Here is a 25,469-nt window from a genome sequence, read left to right as displayed (position 1 = left end):
TAAACTTTGCCGACGCCATTATCTCCCCCCCCCCTTTGTACTTACCTTTAAACAGTCCTGTGGCGAGTCTCCCTGTTCTGCCACGGTGCCGGCTTGTAATGCTGAGCGCCGGAAATTGACGTCACTTCCGGCGCTCAGCATTACAAGCTGGCACCGAGACCAAGCTAGAGGGGCGCCGAGCGGGTAAGCGAAAACCAATCGGCGCCCCTCTCTCTCCTCGGCTCTATTGTAGGGCCGGCCCTGCAGGCTGTGACTTAGTGATTTTAATAGGCTTATAAAAGGTTTCCCATAGATGTTACCATCTGAAGATGAAGATCAATAGTTACCAAGAGAAATTCTGCGTCAAAGTCTCACGATTGGAACAATGAGCAAAAGCATTTCACTGGTTGTCATGGTGATGAAACCATTATGGCAGTTCATCTATCTAGTTTTACTCAGTTCATATTTAAGATAATAAACAGATGACTGGATAAAAACTAAACCTTCAAAGTCCAACCTCGTCTACTACTTGTAAAATATGTTTTGTAAACACTTGGGCCATCAACCTTTTTAAAAGTGCCTTTGAAAACAAAAGACCAGATAACGGGTAAAAAAGCAGATGCTATTTTATTTAAAACTGCTCTTATTTTTATCTCTCCTTCAGCTCAGTGAGAAACACTCCTACGCCCTAGAGGAAGTATATTTTGAAACCAGTTTGCAGCTACTTCCTTAATGATATGACAGATAGAAGTCATATGAACTCTTTCTCTGCCCCTTGTTATAGACAGAGCCCTGCAGTACACTGTAAGAGGGTGATTCGAATCAATATATTTGCTAATGCCCTTTTTTATTCATTTTATTTTGATTATGTGCAATTGCTTTTTTTCTCACTCGGGTCATTGACTTTCCTTTTGTTCACATTCTACAGTCAGATCAGTCAGCATGATGACCAGTGACCAGTTCTCATCATCTAATAGAATGCATATTCAGAATCCCTTGGAGAAGCCGGTCAAAAGTGGCTGGCTGAAAAAACAACAGAAAACGTTTGTCAAGAACTGGCAGCAAAAATTCTTTAAGCTTCATGGACAGCATCTGTGTTACTACAAGGATGAGGATGACAGCAAGCAGCAGGTAATGGCAAAAGGCACATCCAGCCCTCGAGGCAAGTCATCATTTACACATAAGGACAATGTCTAATCAATGAACAATGATATGGGTAAATATTAGCCATTTTTAAAACCATTATTAATAAACAGCAATTCCTATGCAAAATGCTGAGTGATGTAGTTGGTGGGATTCTTCGTCACATTATTATGAGTATGACGCTGTGCATTTTGATGGTAATAGAAGATTTGGGTTTTTTTTTTACAAATTGTACCTCACTATATGAGGAGTTGGGTGCTTGCCTTGTGCAGCAGAGATTGCCTATCTATAACAGAGGTACCTGATTGCTCGGAGTGTAGGTACTATAGTAACTCACAGCTTACACATTATAGTTACCCAACCCAACATTAGCTCACCAAGATGGAAAGTAATAAAAACAAAAGAGTATAGTCAAATGTGATATATAGGATTAGGTGATTTCTGAGGAAAAAGAAAACACAGATCGTGAAAATAATCTTTAATTGCCGCTTCCAGCAGTATTCCAGTAATAAATGCACAGAAGAAATACATAGGATCTGGGGAGAACTGTATTTGGACATGAGTGTATTGCTGTCTTGACTGTACACATTGGCTATACTATGGTAATTATATGCTACCAACAGTGGCAACCAGGTATCTCCCAGGTATTAACAGCCCAGGGGGCAATTCCCTCTATTGTTTGTTTAAGTGACTTGCATTCTTGTTGTAAGAGAAAACAAGGTAAACCAGAAATATATTTTTTTTCAATTTTCTAAGGACACACATTCCTCCATAAGGTATGAGCAAGCCTGGAGATCTCACTCAGTGCACATCATGCCAGATGTATGCATGCTTTGAACAGCAATTCCTGGCTCCATATCACTGTGGCAAGTGTGAGCAATTGGCCTCTCTGGAAGCTCAGATTGGAGCTCTGAAGAAGAGGCATATTAAAACATTGAGAGAGATTAACAATCTTGAGAGGAATCTCTTGCTCACTGAGTTAAGTTTAGATGTGGCCCCTAGCAATGAGGGAGGAGATCAGTCTGAGGGGCACCAGGCACATAACAGGGTGACGGTTAGATGTGGTTGTAGTGGGGGAGAGAAGAGGGAAGCCAGTCCTGTGTTTTTTCATCCCAAAAAATTTGCCTATTTAAGTGAACATGTTGGGAGGCAGACTCAGATGTGGGATTGCTGGAAAAAAATGTTCTCCCTAACAGCCAGGAAAGCAGCTCATCCAGTGTAGAGGGGATCCAGAAGGAAAGGAAGCCTAGGCAGGTTGTGGTGATAGGGGATTCTATTATTAATTATTATTAATCTGTGGCTCTGATTGCGGCAACCGAATAGTTTGCTGTCTCCTGGGTGCCGGGTTCGGCATGTTGCGGACAGAGTGGATAGATTATTGGGAGGGGCTGGTGAGGATCCAGGTGTCTTAGTGCACATCGGCACCAATCACACAGTAAGAGGAAGTAAGTAAGATGGAGTGTCCTAAAAGGTAATTTTTAGCGATTTAGGGAGTAAGATTAAAAAAAGAACCTCCGAGGTAGTATTCTCTGAGATACACCAGAAAGGCAGCTTAATGCATAGCTAAAGTCTTGGTGTAAGAAAAAGGGCTTGGTCTATACAGATAATAGGGAGCATATATTTTGCCCCCCAAAGCAAGGACAGAAAGCGATTGCAGCATCGGTGTTAAATGACAAGCTAAAGGTCATGTCTACTAGTGCTCGCAGTTTAGGGAATAAGATCCACAAACTTGAAACAGTTGTGGCAACTGAGAATGTTGATATAGTGGCTGTTACTGAGACATGGTATAATGAGAAAAATGACTGGGACATATAAATACCGGGGTACTCTTTATATAGAAAAGACAGAAGGGGCAAGAAAGGGAAGGTGTGAAAGATAACACAAAATCTAACCTAACGCAAGTTGGTGAGGAGAACATTGAGTCAGTTTTAGATTTTAGAAAAGCTGACTGGGTGTCACGCACAGCGTATGGTAGAACCTGTAATCAGGTAGAACAGCGTGTGCAAGTCCAATAGACAGAACACCAGAGTCCAGTATAGAATAGCCGATGAGCAAGCCAAGGTCAGGAAGCCAGAAGTCAGGATCGTTGCAGGGTAAGCCGAGGTCAGGAAGCCAGAAGTCAGAATCGTCGCGAGGAAAGCCAGAGTCAAATGCCAGGAACAAGCCGGGTCGGTAACGGGAAATCAACAGGAACGCGTACTGAGAAGACACTATGCAAGATAGGTACAACCATCAGAAGGCAAAGCTGGAAGGTTTCTGAGGTTCTTAAATAGGCACAGGAAGTCCAGACACCAATTAGCGTTCTCCCGCCAAATTGCCAAAGTGCCGTTACGTCACTTCTGGTCCGCGGCCATCTTGGGATTGGCAAGATCGCAAGTTCCTAAAAGGACCGCAAGTTCCTAAAAGGCTGGCGCCACTAGGTGGCGTGCAGAACATGAGCACGCGGCAGGTCCGGACCTGGCTCCGGTAGGTGGCGGCTGCCGTGCGGAGTTGCGGGGTCTTCCCCGTCCTTGCGGCGGTGGAGGCTGTCTCGCGGAGGCGGGAGGTCTCCCTCTTCCCCGCGGCGGTTGAGGCTGCTGTGCTGAGGCGGGGGGCCTCCCCCTTCTCCGCGGCGGCTGCAGCTGCTGACCCGAGGCGGGAGGTCTCCCTCTCTTCCGCGGCGGTTGCAGCTGCCGACCCGAGCCGGGAGGTCTCCCTCTCTTCTGCGGCGCTTGAGGCTTCTGCGGCAAGGCAGAGGTCTCCCCCTTCTCCGTGGCTGCTGCAAATCCTAGGACCTGGAGGAACCGGCATCCAGGTACGTGACACTGGGGCCATTTAAAAGGAGTCCCGGAGAAATGGGATTAGTTAAATTCAAATTATTGAAGATAAATATATATATATATATATATATATATACCGTATTGGCTCGAATATAGGCCGCACTTTTTCCCCCCACTTTAAGTCTTTAAAGTGGGGGTGCGGCCTATATTCGGGGTCTAGGGCCCGACGGCTGGGGCATGCAGTCCCGGGTGCCGGCACGGGAGGTTGTCTAAGCGCATCGTGCGGACGGTCACCGGCTGCGGAGGTTGTTTACCCGCATCGCCGCAGCCGGTGACCGTCCGCACGATGCGTTTTACCTCTGCCCCCAAGACTTACCAGAGCAAACTCCCGGGTGTCTTGCGGGGCCGACGTAAACCTTTTTCTTTAAAAAAGCACCAAACTTTTAGGGTGCGGCCTATACACGGGGGCGGCCTATATCCGAGCCAATACGGTATATATATATATATATATATATATATATATATATGAAAAAATGAAAGTAATACATATAATACATGTGAGATTATCGAGGCGGAGGTTCTACTTCAGTTGTCTAAGGTAAAGAGAAATAGGCCTGAGAGGATACCTTGATGAAGGTGGTGCAGTAGACATTGCGTATCTCTATCAGTAAGGCCTTTGACACTGTCCCACACAGAAGAATTATCAATAAACTGCAATCTCTGAGTTTAGATACCAATATTTTTAAATGGATCAGGCAGTGGCTGAGTGACAGACAACAAAGGGTTACCAGTGGGGTAGCTCAGGGATCTGTACTTGGACCCATTCTCTTTAGTATTTTTATTAGTGATATTGCAGATGGTCTTGATGGAAAGGTATGTCTTTTTGCTGATGACACAAAAATTTGCAACAGGGTTGATGTTCCTGGAGGGATAAGCCAAATGGAAAATGATTTAGGTAAACTGGAAAAATGGTCAGAGCTGTGGCAACTGGCATTTAATGTAGATAAATGCAAAGTAATGCATCTAGGACATAGAAGGTAGGCAGACAATGCAGTAGAGCAGCAGAATGCTTGGTTGTATAGGGAGAGGTATTCGCAGTAGAAAGCTCATACCATTGTACAGATAACTGGTGAGATATCACTTGGAGTATTGTACACAGTCCTAAACTGGTTCATGGATTACAAGATAAAACTTACCATGAAAATTAAAGGATTTTAACATATATAGCCTGGAAGAAAAACGTGACGGGGGGATATGATAGAAACATTTAAAAACTTAAGAGGAGTCCACATGGTAACAGAGTTTATTTAAAAAAAAATACTACCACAACAAGAAGACATAGTTTAAAGCTAGAGGGGCAAAGTTTTAACATAACATCAGAAAATATTACTTTACTGAAGGGGTAGTGGATGCATGGAATAGCTTTCCAGCATAAGTAGTAGATGTAAATTCAGTGAAGGCGTATAGGCAAGCATGGGATAGGCATAAGGCTAAGCTCCATAAAAGATAAGGCCAGGGATTAAGGAAAGTATTCAGAGGTTGGGCAGACTGGATGGGCCGAATGGTTCTTATCTGCCGTCACTTTCTATACTTGTATTTTTCGGCAGATGGACCATTTAAGTGAGATGCACATTTTCTCTCTGTTCTCTTAAAAATTGCTCTGATTTCTGAAACGCCTGTAAGTTGAGTCAGCTGTATCTGTGTAATTAGGGAAACGAGAACAATTTTGCTGCTTTAATATGTGTCCGAAATCAATAAAATGTTCTTGAGAAAAAAACAAAACTGCTATGTACTCTTTAAAAACATATTACATTTTCATACACTATTAACCCAATTTGGCAATAAATAGCATAAATACCTTTGCATTGAACTGTTTTGTAACCGAGCTTCACCCTGAATAACATATTTTAATTTCCCCCCATTTTGTTCATTCTAGGGCTGCTTGTTCTTACCCATGAGCAGAGTCAGCGAGGTTTCATGCAGTCCCGACGATGCTGGGAAATATATTTTTGAGATTATTCCAGGTAAGAAACCGAGTCATGGTCTATTTTAACAGATTTGAACTACAAGAGACTATTAAATAATTGTAATGCTGCTTGGGGCAACCCTAGGTACTGAATGATTTATTTAATCTGTCTGACCCTATGGTTTGTATATTTCTTTCTGAACGCAATGCCTTCTTGTACATTTTATAACTCATTGGCACACCCAGTCACTGTTGTCCATATTGGCGGAGGAACTGAAGGCCAACCTTAATATTACTTCTCTGCTCTCATATATATGAGTCACTTGCATAGGTCTGACCCAGGGTAGTGGCCCTAGCTGCTCCAAGACCATGTCAAAGGGTCCTTTGATGGTCTTATTTCTGTAGAGCACTAAAATATGATGTCATATGAGCTCCACATTGGTTTGTGCAGAAAAGTTATAACTGGGTTGTTTTCAAGGGATGCTCTAATTAAGGAGATCTAACTGGAACAGTAAGAGCTGTGGTACACTAGAAGGGCCAATAGCCTAATAGGGTCATTAGCTCCTACTCGAAAGGTCTAGAAGCTGCAATCCCCTAGGCCTATTTGACCTTGGCCAAAAACACCAAAGGGTGCGGCTGTACCCTAATAGGAGTAATAGTCCAAAAAACAGCTAGAAGCCTACAGGATACGCTACTCTGGTGCAAACAAAAGTGCTAGCATTCCCTTTAATAATCCAAAAATATAGAAAGTAATATTATTGAAATGAACATACATAGGAATACAGAGCATTATTTGTCAAGAATTTGCAGGATTGTAACCCAAATTTATGGGCTAATTAAGAGAATAATTATTTGCTGTATCTGTTCCGCTTTAATGGCATTATCCTGTTTCACCATGTGTAAATGTATAGTTCTCCTTTGTAGTTATTCATAGAAAAAAAGTCACAATAATAAATATTTAAAAATGACCCAACACAATAACTCCCAACACTGTGCTAAATATATGAAATTCCACTTTACTGTACTGTAATCATCTAGCTAACAATGCCTTCATTGTTAGCGATCTCAAACCATATTAACTCTTTTCAGGCTGTGTGTCATGCCATAGTATATATATATAGTATATATGTATTGCTGGATCATTTGGCAGGTTGTATTGGTACAAATGAGGATAACTCCGAGCTGGCCTTTTATTCACCCCTTGAATTCTTGCATCCCAAACCACAAGCCCTCCAGGTTTTTATTATTAACTGTCTTTAGGCTGAGGAAATGAAAGTACGGTATTAAAAAGGCAAATTGTTGGCAAAGCAGCTAAGCAAAATCTGATTTGTCAAGGCAAGCTGTAAGACTCTTGCACATTTTTTTATTTTAAATAGGGTATTTGTACTTGTCTGAAATCTGTATAGTTCAGTGAAAGAAAGAAAAAAATGCTATGCAGCCAGATGGCCCAATTTGGTAATTCAAGGGATTGTACTTTGGAAGGGGAGTTCACTTAATTCTTTGCTACCCTATATTCCTAACCAGTATTACTAAAAGATCAGTTATATATTTTCAGGTATTTACTGAATTTTACAGCAACTAAGGAGTTAGCAAATCATACCCCAAGTTTTCAGCATGGCTGAATGAGTAGTGGGCTCAATAATGTGAATTTCACCTGCTCACTCCTGTTTTTTTTTAAATAAAAAGTGCCCAGGTAATAATTAAATACCAGCCCCAATATTTCATGGTATTGTTATGCTCATGGCACATATTTTGTGGCACCAACAAGTTTTGTTTAGGACCCCCATAATAAATCCCCAACCACTTTCCTCACCCTTTCACCCCCCTCACCTTCATCAAATAACACAACATCATCATATTGCCCCCAAATAAATATTCCAGGTAAATTAAAAGAATAATTCATTATTAAGGCAGACACTCATGCTGGTCATGCTTCACTGAACTGATGCAAACTCATAAACAAACATTCAGTCAAACTAAAGCAAAGAGTATGTTCAACCAAACAACATACACTCAAACATAAACATTCCACATCTCAGCCAAACATACCACACTCAGACACCAGGATTCCCCCCATTTACATTATGCCACCAGTATTTCTTATCACCAATCATCTTCATGCCCGCTACTACTAGTATTCCATCCATTAATTGTATGCTCCCACCTGACCCCCCTATCCCCTACTATCATCCTCACGCCGTCCTACCACTACTAGTCTCCCAGCACCTTCATAGCCATCGCTATTGTTTCTGTTGATATTTTCAATTTGTTGAAATGTTTAATAAAAGGAAAGCAGTGAGGTTGAGATTGAAGCAGGCATGTCACTATGCACTATGGCATCATATGTGGCTATTTCCTTGTGCAGAAACTGCAAGCCCCCACCTATACACAATGGAGAAGAGTTTTGTGCCAGCAGAGGTGCAGCTCTCTCGCAGCTGATGGTGGAGCAGGAGAGAAGGTGGCTGGCTTTCAGACTGGCCCTAGGGCAAGTGACCCCACAACTCGGAATTACTTTTAGTGATGCCTAATTGCCATGAGCAGCAACTTTCAAAAAGCACCCAGTGTGCCTTATGCACAATTTGACTGTGACTCTAGAATGATGAGAATTGGGTATATCCCTAAAAGAAGACAGTATAATCCAACTGTAATATTCCATTGTTGTGCCATAGTTCTAATGCAATATTATCACAATGTCTGCTAATCTTCGCATGAATGCCCAGGACTCATTTGAGACAGATAAGGATGTGTTTCAGAACTGGACCTGTTTCACAGGTCACTATAATTGTTTCACCTAATCTTGCTTATTTTGATACTGGGTTGTTAGGATCATCAATTGATCAATTGAACAAATCGATTCCAGACCCTTACGTCCTGATGGCAAGCTCCCAAGCAGAGATGGAAGAGTGGGTGAAAGCGATCAGCAGGGCAGCAGGAACCATATCTGGAGGTAACACAGCAGCATTCAGAGTAACATTCTCATTTTTGGGGCTAGGGGTATCTTTTTTGGGGGGTATAAGTGCCATTCTTGACTTCAGATGAGCATACACTTTACTGGAAATCTCACTATTTCATTTTGATTCACATAGACCATGTTTTTATCCATCACATGAAAGGGTTACCAATTATCCTTTAAAAATTAGGTTTCACAAGGTTGGTGGGGGGGTAGAAGAAATACTGGTTTAAATCCATTATGATAAAACAAAGAAAGCCTTTTAATATGACAGGCAGGTATGGGCAGGCCTTGAAAAGCAAAGTGAGTTTGGAGGCCAAAGTAAATTCTCCCAACGAGTCAGAGCTGCTTCGGAAAAGGCAAGAACTCACAGTGCTTTGGGTGCTTAGGAAATGTCTAAGAATTTGGAGAAGTCAGACTGGGGTCCCACTTGCATGCCAGCACTGAAGATGAGACTTGTTTGCCTGGCTCTCAGGAGGAAACATGCCATGTTGAAGAGAAGAGGTAGAGGTTTCTTAATAGAAATTCTGAGTAAATATGTCAAATTTTGGTTAATAAGCTAAAGGGATATAGATATTCTTATATTCTCTCAATGGCTAACACAGTACTCCATACATGAGTTAGATATCAGGTAGTGTAGGTACTAGTTAACCTTATTTTATTTCATAAATAGTAAGGTATTCAATAATAGTAGGTGTCATTTTACAATAACTCTATTCAATGTTCATGATACTTGACTTGTTCTCACTAGTATAGAATGCAGAGGAGTAAGCTGAATTACATATCATGGGGAGAGATTTGTTTTATCATCTCTCTTACACTCAAAGGGATTGTTAAATTTAAAGTTAGGAAAAAATACTTTTCTTTTAATATGCATATTGTGTGTATATATATATATATATATATATATTTAACAAAAGAAGTGGAGAACAATTACTGTATTTTACAAAAAATGTAAAATACAGTAATTATAATATAAAGCTTTGGTGTGCTCTCTTTCTTTTAATTTATTTATTGTATTTAGGCTGGATGATGTACCCAGGTGAAGTCTGTTAGAGAGTATAGTATTGTCTTACGCAACTCTCAGGGATACTTATGCCATTAAAAATATCAATAAGAAATAAGTAAATGATAAACGAGGGAGCAGGTTGGGGAGGAGGAGCTGGATTGGGGTTACTACAGGTTGGGGTCTACTAACTTGTATTACATCATTGGTAGTGATTACTGGGGTTGTCGCCATGAAAATTACAATAGGAAAAAGGGTTGCAATTAGGAGCCGTTAATAGTTAAGTGACACCTAGAAGGCAGGTTCAACTTATTTCATTTGTGTATTGTAATATATTTGCTTGAAAACATATTGGGAAAACATAAATAATTTAATCTTAAGGTATTAATAACATTATACAAACACAATTTAAATGAGGTTGCTACAGTTCCAGGTCTTCTACCATGCTTTACGAAGAAGTGTGTGCACTTACCTTATCTTATCTTGTTTGGTAAGTTAAGAGGCCAAAATGATATCATATTTCATGCGGAGCAGACTAAAGAAGATTAAGATGTGTGCCAAGCTGCATGATGAAAATCTAACACTTATTAATAGATTCCTCCAAATGCCATTCTTTTAACTAATAAAACGCTCAATTTGTGAATGACTGAGAGGCCCTCCGTTTTCTCTTTGCAGTTGTGTTTGGACAGCGTCTGGTGGATACCATTGCCTATGAGAAGAAATATGGAAGGCATACAGTTCCTATATTAATGGAGAAATGTGCAGACTTTATCTGTGAGAAAGGACTCAATGAAGAAGGTATATTCCGCCTTCCCGGGCAGGACAATCTAGTTAAGCAGTTGAAAGAGGCTTTTGATGCTGGAGAGAGACCATCTTTTAGCAAGTAAGTATAGACACCTTACAGTAATTCCTCTGACTCTCAATGTGTTGATTATTGCAGCATATTTTCAGAAAAGTTGTAATTAACAATGCCACATATAGACAATTACACCATTTAGTACCAGCTTAGTTACTTCTACCCAGCATATCCTTTTCCTACCAGTTTTGGAACGTTTCCTTACCATACGCAGAATTATGTGACAGCACATAGTCTACTTTTGACTTTGCTACAAGTGAAACTCTCATAATTACTGACAATATGTTTAGCTCTTTCATTATTTTGAGATTTTTTTCATAGATGAGGTAGCTTTGGGCTCATGGCCAATATGTCAACTCTCTCATAAAGCCCTAGTTGCCTACATGATCTGTTTTAATGAACACTACTAGATAGTAGACTACGCTGCTGGTTCTTTTTGGAGGGGGTGCAGTGAGTTGTTCAAAGACACTTTGTGTCATAACCCTGCGATAGAATAAATAATTGCTTAACTGCCCCTTTAAACGGAAAATAGTCTGAACTATGGCATTCTCTTGGATGTGACACAGTTAGATAAAGGCATGGTGGGTTTATATACCAAACTCAAACAGGATTCAAATGTTAAAGACAAAAATGAACAAAACTCTTCAGTTTAAATCTTAAAAGTGTCATAATATTAATTACCGTAATAGTAACAGTGGACTCTAAACCAGATCCAAAAATGCATAAAGAAAAACAGTTTGCAGTGAGACAGTAGAAGAGGGAACAACGTTAGATGTTCCATTAAAAGCTTTAATAAATGAACTAAACAATTACATCAACAGCACACAGTGTCTTTAAGTAGTAAATAGTAGTAAATTAACAGTACATAACTAAACATTACATGTAACACACATCTGAACTGTCTGAACAGAATACATAAGGAAATTAAAGTAAATAATATACAACAAAAATAAATAATAAAAAGGGAAGTGAAAGTTAAAGGCTCTATGTGCCAGTAATCAGCAGAACATTGCTATGATTTGCAATGCAGGTTGAGGTAGCTGTAATTCTTTGAAAAGACTTTCTGTAATAAGAAGCAATAGTAGGAAAATACTTTTTTTATTAGTGAGAGAAGCTCATTGGATTTCAGTTCCAGAATTTTGAAGGATATAGAATTAAATTAAAATAACAAACTTGACTTTATGTTTATAAATTACTGGACTTATTAATGTTTGTTGAGTTAAAATGAAAAAATATCGTGACTATAAAATAAGATGAATGTATATGCACCTTAACAATGTCATCTACGTTGGCCAAAGTGGACTTCAGGAGGTGCTCTGTTTTGTAAATTGTTCATTCTACTATGGTAAGTTAATTCCGACAAAGTCCTGAGTAGTTTCTGCTAGAGCTGTGTTACTTTATTACAATGTTGGAATCAAGTTATAAGGACTTTTATCTTCTTCTTCTTCTTCTTTCTATATGGTTATATCATCAGAAGGGAAGAAGAAAACTGTCTGTAGGGTTCCAAAATTCCAGTGTTCCTAGTTATGGTTAGAAGACCAAACTTGAAAAATGCTTACCTAAAGACTAATTTGTGAAGTCCTGATTTTACCGGGGGTTGGGATCATGTACTGTACAGTAGAAGTATGAGGTCTAATTTTTAATGCTGGTCTTCTCTTGCAGAGATACAGATGTCCATACAGTGGCATCTTTATTTAAACTTTACCTACGGGAGTTACCAGAACCTGTCGTACCATGGTCACAATATGATGACTTCCTTTCCTGTGAAAAAAAGATCAACAATGATAAGGATCAAGTAAATATAAGTTACATTTTTGATTGTAAGGTGGACTCCAATGATCAGCTAAGAGGGGGTTCATTAAGTGCTCCTTTTAGATATTGTTCATGTCATAGCTTATATAAGTTATAAGAAAAGCATTTATGTAGAACTTGGAAAGGCATTGCTCTAGATAAAGTTGTCACGGTCTGCCCAGGCTGCGGAGCTGCATATCTGTCCTGCTTTAGTTTCTCTGCTTTGTTTTGATCCATTCCTGGATTTCCTTTTGCTTTGTTCTATTTTCCATTCCTTGCTTCTGCTCCGACTCTTTGCTTCAGCTCTGCTTCCTTTATTAGGTGTGCCCCACCTGTGTTCTGTTTGTCTCAGTCTGCAGTCTAAGGTATGTCTCTGTGCTGTGTTTGGTTTACATGTGTGGTTTGTTTTGTATCTTGTCAGCAGGGATTAGCGTTAGGACCCACCGTCATTGGAGTACTTTGGCGTAGTGGTGGGCTAAGCATACTATGGCCATATCATGTGACGAAATCTCCAATAGTTATCTTGTAGTCCTAGGCTAGTTTCTGTAGTCATGTTTGTGTGTCTTTATGTACCTTTGCCCTTCTTCCTTGAATCATCTGAGGATTCCGGTTCCTCTCTCCTCTCCCCATGTCCCTGTTAATATGTCCTATCCTTGCTTATAGGAGAAGCGTCCGAGGGTTCCGGCTCCTCACTCCTTCCCCTGTGTTCCTTGCCTTCTTCCCTGTCCTTTGTTGTGCCCTGTACTATGTATGTCTTGTCTAGTTATGTTTATTCCTCGTCTAGTGCCTGTTTATATTTTGCTCTATTCATATCTTGTTTCTAGCCACTTCTCATGTATATTCTATATCATGTTTCTTGCCTGGTCTCCCTTTCCTTTGCTGTGTTATGTGTCTGCTACATTAACCCTTTGCTTAGCCTTCATTCTCCCAGCCTGCAGCATCCTGCTCGTGATCAGTGTGATATGCTTCATGCCTGCTCCTGGGTGCCTGCAGGATTCGTTTTATTCTGGACTACATCTGCTGCCATATCAGGGCGCTGGTGTTTGGCTGCACTTCCTTGGTGCTCAACGCCTGGGTGAGTGTGGTCACCCTGCACCAGGCCCTGCCCCAGACTCCACTGCTGCATCGAGACTCTTGCAAACAACCATCGGGCGCGCTGGGTCCTTCTGCCATCAGCTTGGACCCAGTCCGTGACAAAAGTGAGCCTCAATAGAATCTTACATTTGCCCATTTATTTAGAAATTGTTGGATTGCAGTGAAACTTAGACCTGGGGTAAAAACTCTAGTTTCCCCTGAGGTGGTTTGAATATTGTATTCAGTGTCCTGTACTTAGCAGTCAACCTTCTCAACCGAACAGACTTCGGAAGCAATGATTGGCTGAGAAAATAACCATCTGTTTTAGGTTTATGTAAGAGGATTATAAAAGACAAAGAAATATCTTTATTAAATGTCATATGTTGTATGGGTCTCATTTTTGTAGGGTCAAGAAGAACTAAAGAAGCATATTTTGCTCCTTCCTAAAGAAAATTACAACCTTCTGTGCTTTATATGCAGGTATCCCATTTCCCAAACTTCTACAGCCTTCTAAAGAATGTGTGTTAATTGTTTATGTAATTTTATTACATGCTATGAGACTATAAGACATTTAATTATCCTACCTTCCAACATTGAAGATTGCTGGTATTTTATGCTTGGGGTATGGCCTCCTGTGTGGGTTGGTTAGTCCAATACTAATGTCCAGGAGATCTTGAATAAACCACAACAATGGTGTCCTGCGTTGGTTAGAGGTGGTGTGTGATGGAGGCAGGGACAAGAGCAGCCACCTACTTTAGCACCTTGTAATGTAGTAGAACAGAGTGATAGGATATGACGTTGAATCCTCTGAACTTCCTAATCGAGCCATGATCCCCACTGCCTGCAAAAGCAGAAGAGCTGGCCAGCTTTATTACTCCCACCTATGCAAAGGACCCCATGTCCACAACCACCTTGACAATCTGTCTATAGACCTCTTGCTTTTATGTTCTGATAATCCCGCACTTGATGGTCCTGAGTCTTCATTCTGTGTGTTGTTTCTTTGCAGATTTTTGTTTGAGGTACAAAAGCATTCCAGCATAAACAAGATGAGCGTGGATAACCTGGCCATGGTAATAGGAGTCAATCTTCTAAGGCCGAAGATTGAGGAGCCAGTGGCCCTTATGAGAAGTAAAAAAACACTGTTTTCTTTAGTGGACCTGCTGATATAATATTTGTGTTACTTGCTGAGGGTCTTTGTAAGTGTAGTAAGCAGTCCATAAACCCCTCCATCATGGCATCAATGAAAAGGCAACACAAGCTAAGCAATAGATATTTGTATTTTTTCTCTCAACCAAAATGTCAAAAGCACAAGATCCATGACAAGAAAATGAAAATTAATATTCTAAGAAAGGATTTCAACAGTGATATAAAAATATATGTATATAGTTCATATGTTTTCGTAATGCTTTAATGTTCTAACTCAAATACAAATCAAATATTTCCTCCTGCAGGCGCTCCTCAGATCCAGAAGCTTATGACAGTGATGATCAGCCAGCATGAGGAGTTCTTTCCTAAAGCCAATGACCTTCCAGTGGAACCCACCCGCAAGAAGAGTGACCATAAAAAAATGCAGCTTCCACGGAGTTCTGTAGGATGGGATACAGCAGAGGAGAATCTGTTATCTGGAGAAGACTTCTCCAAAGTACAAACGGTGAGATTATCTCATTCCCACTTAGATACATGCTCATATACACTAAAATAAAATGCTGTGCACTGTATTTTCCGGTTTGCAAATGTGTAGTGTTTACAGTGTTTATCTCCTCAATAAACTACAGTTTATCTGTGTTACAAAATAAGGCAGGGTTCCATGGTTAATAACGTGGAGAGCATTTTATTATCTTGATATATTACTTGTCAGAAACTTAATACTATTGCATATCATAAGATGCTTCTCTTTTTAGACAGTTGAGGGTGACTTTCGTGGTATATCCATCTCAGACAATGGGCTAACACTCCAGGAGGAAGAATTATTTTCAAGGGATAGACCAGGATCAATGAAAGCAGTTCCAAGAAAGCGAACTCAGACTTTACCCAATGCAAACTTTTTTGTATCAGGCAAGATGGGAAACAACAAAGTCGACAATCATACAGGGCAAGTTAACAGAGGAGAGTACTGCACATCATCCGCTTATAGCCGCCAAGCTTTCACGGCACTGTCTTCTCTTCGACACAAAAGGACTCTGTCAGAGGATTTCAAGTGTCATCGGAAATCGACCTATGATAATGTCCCTTGTCTTCAAAGTGACATTGAGAATAGTTCAAGGTCCAGTCCAGCAAACGTTTTTGCAATCCCAGTAGGAGAGCAACCTGGCCAGCAAAGCCCAAACTCACCAAAGCACTGCATGGACATCACTGAAGGGTGCAGCAACTGCGTCATTTTGCAGAGAGAAATACATGTTCAAAGGGAACAACTTAATGACCAAATACAAAGGTACCTAAAAAACAGACGCTGTGGAAATATTGATACTACTAATCCCCTTTATAAAAATATTTATGAAAAAGTCAATAATTGTAACTCACAAACATTGTTGCAGTTAGGTCTATATTATAATATTATGAGTGCCCCCTGCAAACCTTTTAGAGGGTGTTTCTTTAAGTATTATTTCCCCAAGCCTAAAACCAGATATTGTCATGACACAGGGGCTTGAATTTGGGTAATCAGTGCACCTGTTGCCTGCTAGCATTCTGTCCTTACCTTCTCTAGCCACTGTAACTTTGTGTTGTAGATGGGTATTTCTACACAGCCACTACCTACGTGATCTCCAGCTCTCTAGGCACACCTGTCATTCCACCTGTGTTCTATTACCAACCACTCACTTGAGGGTAGCATATATTTTCTTGCTACTCTCAGCATTCAGTGCTGGACCACTACAGCCTGTTTCCCTAATGATCTGTTTGTATGCTTCTTGTGTATTATCTGTTGCTGACTCTGTTTCTGACTATTACTGACTCTGTTGCCGAATGGATAATGCAATGGTTGAGTAACAAGAAGCAGAAGGTTGTAGTTCATGGTAGATATTCAGAGGATTGGGACCCCTACCTTTTAATATTTTTAAAGGGGTTTCACAGAAGATCTTAATGATAAGGTTTGTCTTTTTTTCAGATAAGACAAAGGTCTGCAACAGAGTAGACCTTCCAGGTGAAACAAGTGAAATGTCAACTGATTTAAGTAAATTAAGATGAATGGTTGAGAGTGTTTCAGCTGCAGTTTAATGTTGATAAATGTAAAATAATGCACTTGGCATGTAAAACTCCCAAGCCATAATACAGCATTGGGACTCTGTTCTGTCAGTGACAATGGAATTTAGGAGTAATTCGTTCAGATGACTTAAAGTTAAGCAGGCAATGCAATAAAACATCAGAGAAAGCTAAGAGGGTGCTAGTTGCATAGGCATTAGTAACAGGGAGGTGGTTCTGCCACTTTACAGATCTCTGGTAAGACCCCACCTAGAGTATTGCATACAGTTCTGGAGACCCCATCTTCAGAACTATATTGGCAGATTGGAGAGTGTTCAGAGGAGGTCTTCAAAAATCGTAAGTCGTATGCGGGATAAAAGTAAAAGGGATCTTGATTGCAAGAAAGACGAAAGATACAAAACAAACATTTAAATGTGTAAATAGTTTTTATAAAGTACAGGAGGAAAGCTTATTTGTATAGCAAAAGCTTAGATATAATGTAACCAAGTTCTACTTTGAATAAATGGAACAGTCTCCAAGCAGAAGTGATAGAGGATTATACAGTGAGGGAATTTAAACAAGCGTGGGATAGGCATTAAGCTATGGGACTAGAACAAGGACTAATTGGGGTTTGATTCCTTACATCAGGAAAGATGGGCAGACTACATTGGCCAAATGGTTCTTTTCTGTCATCGAATTCTATGTTTCTATGTCTGATAAATGACATATACCCCCAGAAAAAAAACACCCTAGTGTTAGACTTAGACAAAGTGGCCATATATTGACAGCAGTGTCTGTGAAAGTTGATGTTGCCTAATGTTTGTCACGATGCTTAAAATTGCCTCGCATGATACGTCACATAATATTTAAGTTACTGGGCCAGAATAGTAGATGTTATATGACTTAATCATTAAAGTATGGACTGCATTAAACGTTACCTTTAATGATAAATATGTTCCAAACAAGTCACATAGGACCAATACATCTCTTGGTTATTTCATATTCTTGTTTAACAGTAGGGGTCACTAATCTGTTTCTCATACACATTACCAAATTTCTTGTTTATTACTTTTCAGCCTACAAAAAGAGAACTATGAGGTTTGGAAAAAAGTGGTGAAGTTAAACAATGAGCTGGAGAAAGAAAGAAACAAAAGGATGGCCCTAGAAATTGCGTTACAGAATGCTGAACGGTCATGCAAGGATGCAGAAAAAAAGTCAGGCAGCGAGAAAGATTAAGAATGCGACCCATGGCTGCCACAATCGCTTCCTATGGTTATTACCGCTCGAAAACGTATAATGGCTACAATTTCATACAGCATAAGAATGTTAGGTAATATAAACTGTATACAGCCATCCAATAAAGCAAAACTACTGAATAAGTGAGACCTTAGGAGGTAGAATACTATTTATTATGGTAAAGTAGTGGACTGGAACACCACTTACAAAAGGCTAGGGTGCCTTAGACTTTATTGATAACATATTTTCACACTCCTCCAGCTGGAAAGAGCCACATTTATACTTAAAATAAGCAGTTTTACATTGATCAAGACTGCTGAGAGGTTCCATGCAATGCGAATACAGGCTTTCCCCCCCAAAGTTTTGAAACATTTGCATATGATCTCCTATTCTGTAATAGCTACGGGATACTACAAGCCATTGATTAAGACTAATGACTAGGTGACATTCAGATTTCTCTCGCCATGTAAATAACGGCAAATATGTGACATATCTACCTGTACAAGAGAATCCAATTTCCTCATTGGCATGCCGAGCTGAAGTTTATAATATATAATATATAATATTATATATAATATAATGTATTTACAAAACATCTTTACAGCGCTTAAGGGCCAATCTAATATTATATTGACACCAAAAGCATATGCATTCATGGAAGAAAGAAAAATAGCATAGATTTCTGTGATAAAGATGAAGTGTTGTTTGAGCCCATATAAATTGTGGATTCATATGACAATTCTATACAATTCTCTTTTTACTCTGCAGAAAAAAAGGGGAAACAAATGTTAAAAAATTAAAAGCTTCAAGTATATGTCCTACAAAAATGGAAGTCGATGTATTATTGTGACTAAAAAGAAATCTCTTTGATCTGGGACCTCTCCAGTCAAGAGGGAAAGATAAAAAGTCTAGAGTTTCTTTAAATTTGGGGGGCCTTGTAAAGCCAGGTGAAGTGTATCCAGCATTCACACACAGTACTTAGAGTGTAAGCCAGGGTCACACTAAGACAGAGGTGCTCAGGGGGGTCATGTAACATGTGTTACATGACCCTCCGTAGTAGCATCGCAGAGACTGCAAACTGCACTAAAAATACAAGCAGCACACATGACATATGAAGGAGGGGGAGCTTCCGTAGATGGGAGAAGGAGAGAAAGAGGGGGAGAGAAGGGAATGTGAGATAAAGAGTGTATGTATATATACCATACACTTATATAGGTATAGGTGTATGGTATTAGAGTGAGTTGGTGTGTTTGTGTAAGGTTATTGTGTTACTGAATGCTGTTTATGGTGCTTACATGAGTGTGTGTCAGTGTATGGTGTAAAGAGTGAGTTTAGGATTGGTAGGAGAGGGGAAAGTGTGTGTGTGTGAAAGAGTATGTATTTGTAAGTATACGGAGAATGTGTTATTGTGCGTTGTTTGAGTGTGCATTAGAGCGAGCGTCTGTGAGTATGTCTATGGGTTATTTATAGGGGTGTGCAGGTTTAGAGGACTGGGATTTTGTTATAATAGAGCTAATATAAAAACAATGAGGAAAGTAGATGCCCCTCTTTTCTTGATTTTAATTATTGTATTCAGTCTTTACTGATAAATACCCACATATTACACGCATCTTGGATGCTATTTTATCATTAGATCCATTAGGGTAATGTGCAGGTTTGGCACAAATTTAATGAAATAAATTACTAAAACAAAGTGAAACCCTAACCTGCACCATCTCCTGTTATTTTAAGTGGGTTAAAAAAAAATTGTAATTCAGTTATGTTGTTGTGAATAGATCACAAGATGTCACGTACTATGCTGTTAAGTGGGTATGTGTCTATGGTGCATATTGCAACACAATGTAAGTTTTTGACATTTCAGCTGAATAGATTAACCGCACTTAACCCATTTGTTTTAAGCATCCTGGTAATCTTATTCTTCAGTTTAAATATTTTAATGCACATGTGTGATGGGAGTTATGCCAGTGGGAAGTAGTTTGTAGTTACACGCATAGCTATACAGCTATCCTAAGATGGCGGCCACAGCCTGGTAATGTGCTATATTAGGATAATGTTGCGGAGCATTATCTGTGTATATTATTTTCTGGTATTTATTCTAATGTAGTTAATAGAGCGGATACGGTTTGTGTCGGTATATAACAGAATAAGTAAGTGGATATTGAGGCTTGCTGTAATAATACTTGCACCATGTTATATCTCAGATATTACATATAGCAAAAGAAATTGTTTATATGTATAAGTAATATGTTTCAATGGTTTTTTTGTGTTATTATTATCCTTTATTTATATAGCGCCAACAGTTTACGCAGCGCTTAATACAATACATAAATTCAAGGGATATGACAAGACAAGAATTGACAGACTAAGACAAACCGATACATTTGGTGCAGAGAGCCCTGCTCGCAAGCTTACAATCTAGAGGGAAATTTATTATTTATTATTTATATATATATTCTCCCTGTCCCCTTACTGGCAATTTCACAACCTAATTAAATTTTTCCCATCCAAGTAGTGTTAATCCTCACTATATAAAATTGCATCTTCAGACTTCTATAGTTGCGTGTAGGTTTACTGCCCCCACCGTGGTGCATGTCGGTTTATTGCCCTGACTGTGGAGAATCATTTCCTATGTTAAAGTAAGACTAATTTTCCTTTTAAATGGTGGCCCGTTTGGTCAGACCTAGTCAAAAAAGTTCTCCCAAAACCCAATTTTAAATTCCTTACAATAAAATAAATTCTTCCAGTACTGAGCCTGAAAATGCGGATAATTTTAGTTTCATTGAGTTGTTCTAGGAGGCCCTTGTGTTCGTTCAATCATCTGAGAGCCAGAAGGTGGCAGTATAGGCCAAGCTTCTGTGAACTTTATCAACATGAAACAAGAACATTGTGTTGATAACACAATGACGTTAAGAAGAAACTTGCCATGTTATCCAGGAGTCACCTATACATGTATATTAGCTGAGTGCCACCTACAGTAGTGTAACTCATCTGTTCTTATACACTACAATAACAAAATATCAGAGAGCAGCAGAGTGGGGCATTTTTACACAACTGACAATACCGCCATTTCTTAGCCCCTGGCAAAACTAGTAATTGTGACCTATTGGGATTCCCCCTGATCCCAAGAAAAAGACTCACTTTCTAATATTTAATAATTCTAATTTTGCCAGCTCTTCCAATCGCAGGATGCTGATAAGGATATGTAAAGCTCAGCCTGGTAGTGTGGTGGACATATATGCTCATAGAAAGAATTAAGTTGACTTATTACGGTGGTTCCTATGAGATCCCGACCATGACTAACTAAACGAACCCCTTCTGTAAAAGGGGACCGTTTAGCTAATCAGTATGTAAAAGTTATATGTGTTGAGTTAAAAATGGTAGAGGTGCCCCAAAACTAGGTTTTGCGATATAGCCATGAATGGGCAGGTCAGCAACATGTAAATGTATATGTCCACTTCCAATCCATTTCTTACCCACTTGGAGCCTCCTGTCACCTACTCTACATGGCCTCGCCTCTTACAGCTGACAACCGTTCTGGATAAGGCAGAGGGTCCCAACAACCAGGTTTAAGACCTGCCCTCTAGCTGCCCTGGCCGGTGTCCTGTGTATTGGAACTGCTGGTGGTTCTATAAAAGTGTTCAATGTTCTTGAATGTGTGGCCGCAGGCTGGATACACATTACCGCACAATGCGCAAGTGTAACAACGCAGTGTGCGGCTGCGACTATCCAGTCAGAGGTTACACATAAATCATTTAGTGGCTGCTTAGGGCACTTTTCTCCTCCCAGTTCAGCCCTGACCACTACTCATTTAACATTTGTGATGTCAAACTTCCTCTGGTATTCTCTGGGAAAGGCTAAGTTATTGTTAATTCACATACACCACTCTTTAGATATAACAAGCAGTGAGAAAAATCATCTAGTTCCACGATAAGCTATGAAGTCTGTTTAGATAGCTAAGAGATCATTACACCGCAGTTATTGTGATGTCCAATCATTACTTGTTTAACTTGAGGAAATTACAACATTTTTATCACTTGATGAATTGTGTCCTGAATTGTTTTAATGGGACAGAAACACCACACGCAAAAAAAATCCCCTACTAATTTTAGACAGTTATATAAACACACATGGGCTCGGAATAACCGAGCCAAAAGAAGAAGCTTCTTCAATAAGAAAATGCTGGAATCCAGAAAGGGCGAGTATGTTTGCTTTGTAAGTCCTATTTATAGCGCTGTCATCTGGCCTTTGAGAGATAAAATAAAAATGAATAATTGGGCTAGACATTTCCTGTAATAAATTGGGATGCATACTTCAATGATTTTACACTTATAATAATTTAGAATTAAAAAGTTATGCGGTGAATGAATTCAAAATGCATAAAGTAACACCCAGCCTAAATACTGTGAAATACCACATAAATCTAAATCATACATATTTTCTTTAGTATTTTGAGTTTCTTTAATACTCTTCCTTACTCCTTTAGCACATTCCCTGTTCTTACTACACACCACATCTATGACCGGGAGTACCATCCGCCATGTCACATCCTACCTTTCTCAATTAAATGATGGATAGTAATAAAAGTTAAATCAGATAAATAATTATAATAAATTATTCTAATGTACAACTTGCAACAATTCTAAATATAGGGTTTATGTTTCTATGAAATTCTCAAAGGAACATTTTCACTAACGAGGAAGTTTTGGGGGGGGGGGTTGGAAATTTCACTATTCTTATGTTTGTGTAGACATCATTTGGAACAAAAATGGGCCTGCAACAATATTCTCCTGGACACCTACAGCGGGGGATTTACTAATATAATGGGGTAGCACTCATCTTCTGAGAGGGAAGTATAACAAACTTTGCAGATCAACTTTGCCTATGGTTCAGAAATGTTTATTTTCCAGTTGAGGTAATGGCTTCAGAATCAGAACTTTTTAGTTTTTGCCCCAGGGAAGCTAAGATCTGTGACAATATGTGGCCAAATTACCATATATATACTACATTGTTTTATGTCTCTCCTCAAGCCTTACAATGTCTGCACAAATACTCAACATGGTCTTAAGCGGAGTATCAAGCAGCAGCACACTGGGGACCTAATTGCCCAATCTGTACCCCCTTCCCCGATTTTGTAGTAACGGGATCCCCTCCCCCTTGGACCTGTTGTCCTAAATTCACAGAATCCCACTTTCTTCTTTTTTTTTTTTTTTTTCCTATCACTTCCAATCCTCGTACTTTTTTTAAATACAATCTTTTCACATGTGCTCCTGATAAAAATGCCTAATTTCGAAGGGCTTTCGGCCTAATGTGAAAATAGAATTACATTGTAAACCTTATTTGATTATATAACTGTTGACTCGTAAGTATGTTTAAGCAGTGCCAAAAACGTACAATTGTTTTTCTTATAAACGACAAAAAAAATGGAAATGATATCCCACTGCCTCTTTGGCAAATAACATATTGATTAAATAAAATTTTATGCAAGCGCAATACTGTAATATTAGGTAAGTGTGATGACGGTACTTTATAGTCAGTCTCGAAAGCTTGTATTTGTCAGCTAGCCAATAACGGTATAATATTTAACAAATAGACAGAACATAATGGCATTGCTTATCCTCTGAGACCTCTGTGGTATGGAACGCTTTAGGTGATACTGTTATTTTTCATTGGCCCAATACTAGGTAATGAATTTGACTAAAGACTCCATCTCCTCTTACCAATACGGCTATATCTATGTTCCTTAGCAAAGTTAACACTGAGATGTAGATGAACTGGAGGTACCAGAGCTGGGGGAACTATCCTGGCAGCCGGTGATTCTAATGAGTGAACCTCTTTTCAATGTCTCATGTCGTCTATTATGTCATGAAGTGTGTGATTTTGTAAAGTTCTCTCTCTACAGCACGGCTTGTTCATGGCTTGTTCATGGCATGGCGGGGGACTCTCTAGGCTTGAGCTGGAGTCTCAGGGTGGAGCACTATTTCCACAGGTCTTCAGTTCACCTTCTCCTTTCTTCAGGCAGGAGAGTGGCATTTGGCCATATCCAGTCCCTGTCCGCTTCCCCTTCTACTCCTAGTTAATTTTATGGTATCTGGCCTAGCCTACCTTAAAATAGGGCTAGCAGCCCTCATTGTGCAGCTAGCCACCACCCCAATCCATTTCTTGGAAGGTTCCCAGGTATGTTCCTTGGAGATGAACAAAGAGAAAGTGCCTTGTTACCTTGTAGTGTAATACATAGAAAATGGTCAAAGCGACACTTTAAGTTTAAGACACTGTAAGTTTATAACAGAGGGGCATTTTGTGATTCTGTGCCCTTCTATAGCCATAACATGCCCAGAATATTACACGCTCCACATGCCACATTTTAATTCCTAACTCGTTGTTATTTGGTACAGAATGTGCTGCAAGAGAAGCCTCTTCATGAATTAATCCATGATCCCTTAGTCTTATCTCTTCCTCTGTCAGCTACGCAGCCTGATTACTGGTTGCTACAGCAAGTGGCACAAACTAATGGTGTGCCTGGCTGCGTTACCGTATATGCTATACATGGTCCACCTTGTATTCACTTAACACATAGCTTTTCATCACCCTGCATGTTCTACGAGGTGTTAGCTACACGCACGTGGAAACTTGTAGAAAAATATTGAAGGAGGGTGGAATTACTTAGCCTGCACGCAATATTTTTGTCGATTAGGGAAAGCGTCAAAGGATGTTGTATTTGAATAGCAATACCCTGATGAGTCCAGAAGGCTGTAAAATCGATAGAGGCCTGCGTTGCTGCAGAATAGACCTCCATTGCAGCTCCCATGTAGCCACCTCCCTGCCTCTTGTCACACACCAAAGCACAAGTGCTCCAAAAATTATGTAGCATTCCCATTTTGTCTGGTTGAGGAGTTTTTTCAAGTTATGCTATGTTGTTGGTTGCCTTCATAGCTTTTAACATTCATTAAAACTATAGCTGACATTTGTTGGGGGGTCCTTAGGTTATGAGATAACGCTGGGAAGCAAGACCAACTTGGGTGTGTATGTATGTATGTATGGGCAGGCGTTTGTAAGGGCATTTGTATGTGCATGTGTGGCCTAAAGGGAATAGAATGATTTGCTTTATTTAACCCAAGGCTAGTATTGTTTTAAATAAAAAAAATGATAGTGTCTAGCAACTGTAGAACTATCTGCCATGATCCGTGTCTGTGCCTATCTTTGGTTAAATGAGTATGTTTGTCAGTGTACAGGGTTAAAATGTGTGTATCAGTATACAGAGTTAGAATAAGTGTGTGTGTGGAGTGACAGTGTACAAGTTCAACTGTGTACTGTATGTTTACACACTCATATAACTCGGAAGCAGTTACCACATATTCTTTGTTGACAAATGCCGCCACCTTAGCCCGGGAGTGGGTTTTGGGGGCTTAATGTCTACCTAACGTGCATTGTCGATCTAAGCATATAAAATACGTAGCCACAGATGTTTGGGGACACACAACAGAGCATAGTCCATGGCTCCATCAGAATTAAAGATGGTAATGATGGAAACTGAG

At 39.7% G+C, this 25,469-nt stretch overlaps 1 protein-coding gene across 1 annotated transcript; it reads left to right on the top strand.

Annotated features, from left to right (window-relative positions):
- Window positions 1-915: 915 nt before the first annotated feature.
- Window positions 916-17,937, top strand: LOC149300170 (rho GTPase-activating protein 25-like). Its single transcript, XM_089485582.1, has 10 exons — window positions 916-1,110; window positions 5,818-5,905; window positions 8,672-8,794; window positions 10,479-10,686; window positions 12,322-12,454; window positions 13,931-14,004; window positions 14,531-14,652; window positions 14,976-15,175; window positions 15,426-15,955; window positions 17,778-17,937. Exons 1-10 carry the CDS (start codon window positions 922-924, stop codon window positions 17,935-17,937), a joined length of 1,827 nt encoding a protein of 608 aa, XP_089341708.1. The 5' UTR covers window positions 916-921.
- The last annotated feature ends 7,532 nt before the right edge of the window (window positions 17,938-25,469 follow it).

The sequence above is a fragment of the Sceloporus occidentalis genome, unplaced genomic scaffold (assembly GCF_023333645.1).
Source record: "Sceloporus occidentalis isolate IW3139 unplaced genomic scaffold, rSceOcc1.0.p SCAF_26, whole genome shotgun sequence".
NCBI lineage: Eukaryota > Metazoa > Chordata > Lepidosauria > Squamata > Phrynosomatidae > Sceloporus > Sceloporus occidentalis.
The sequence above is the reverse complement of the archived record's forward strand: the minus strand, read 5'-3'. Positions and strand labels throughout refer to the sequence as shown.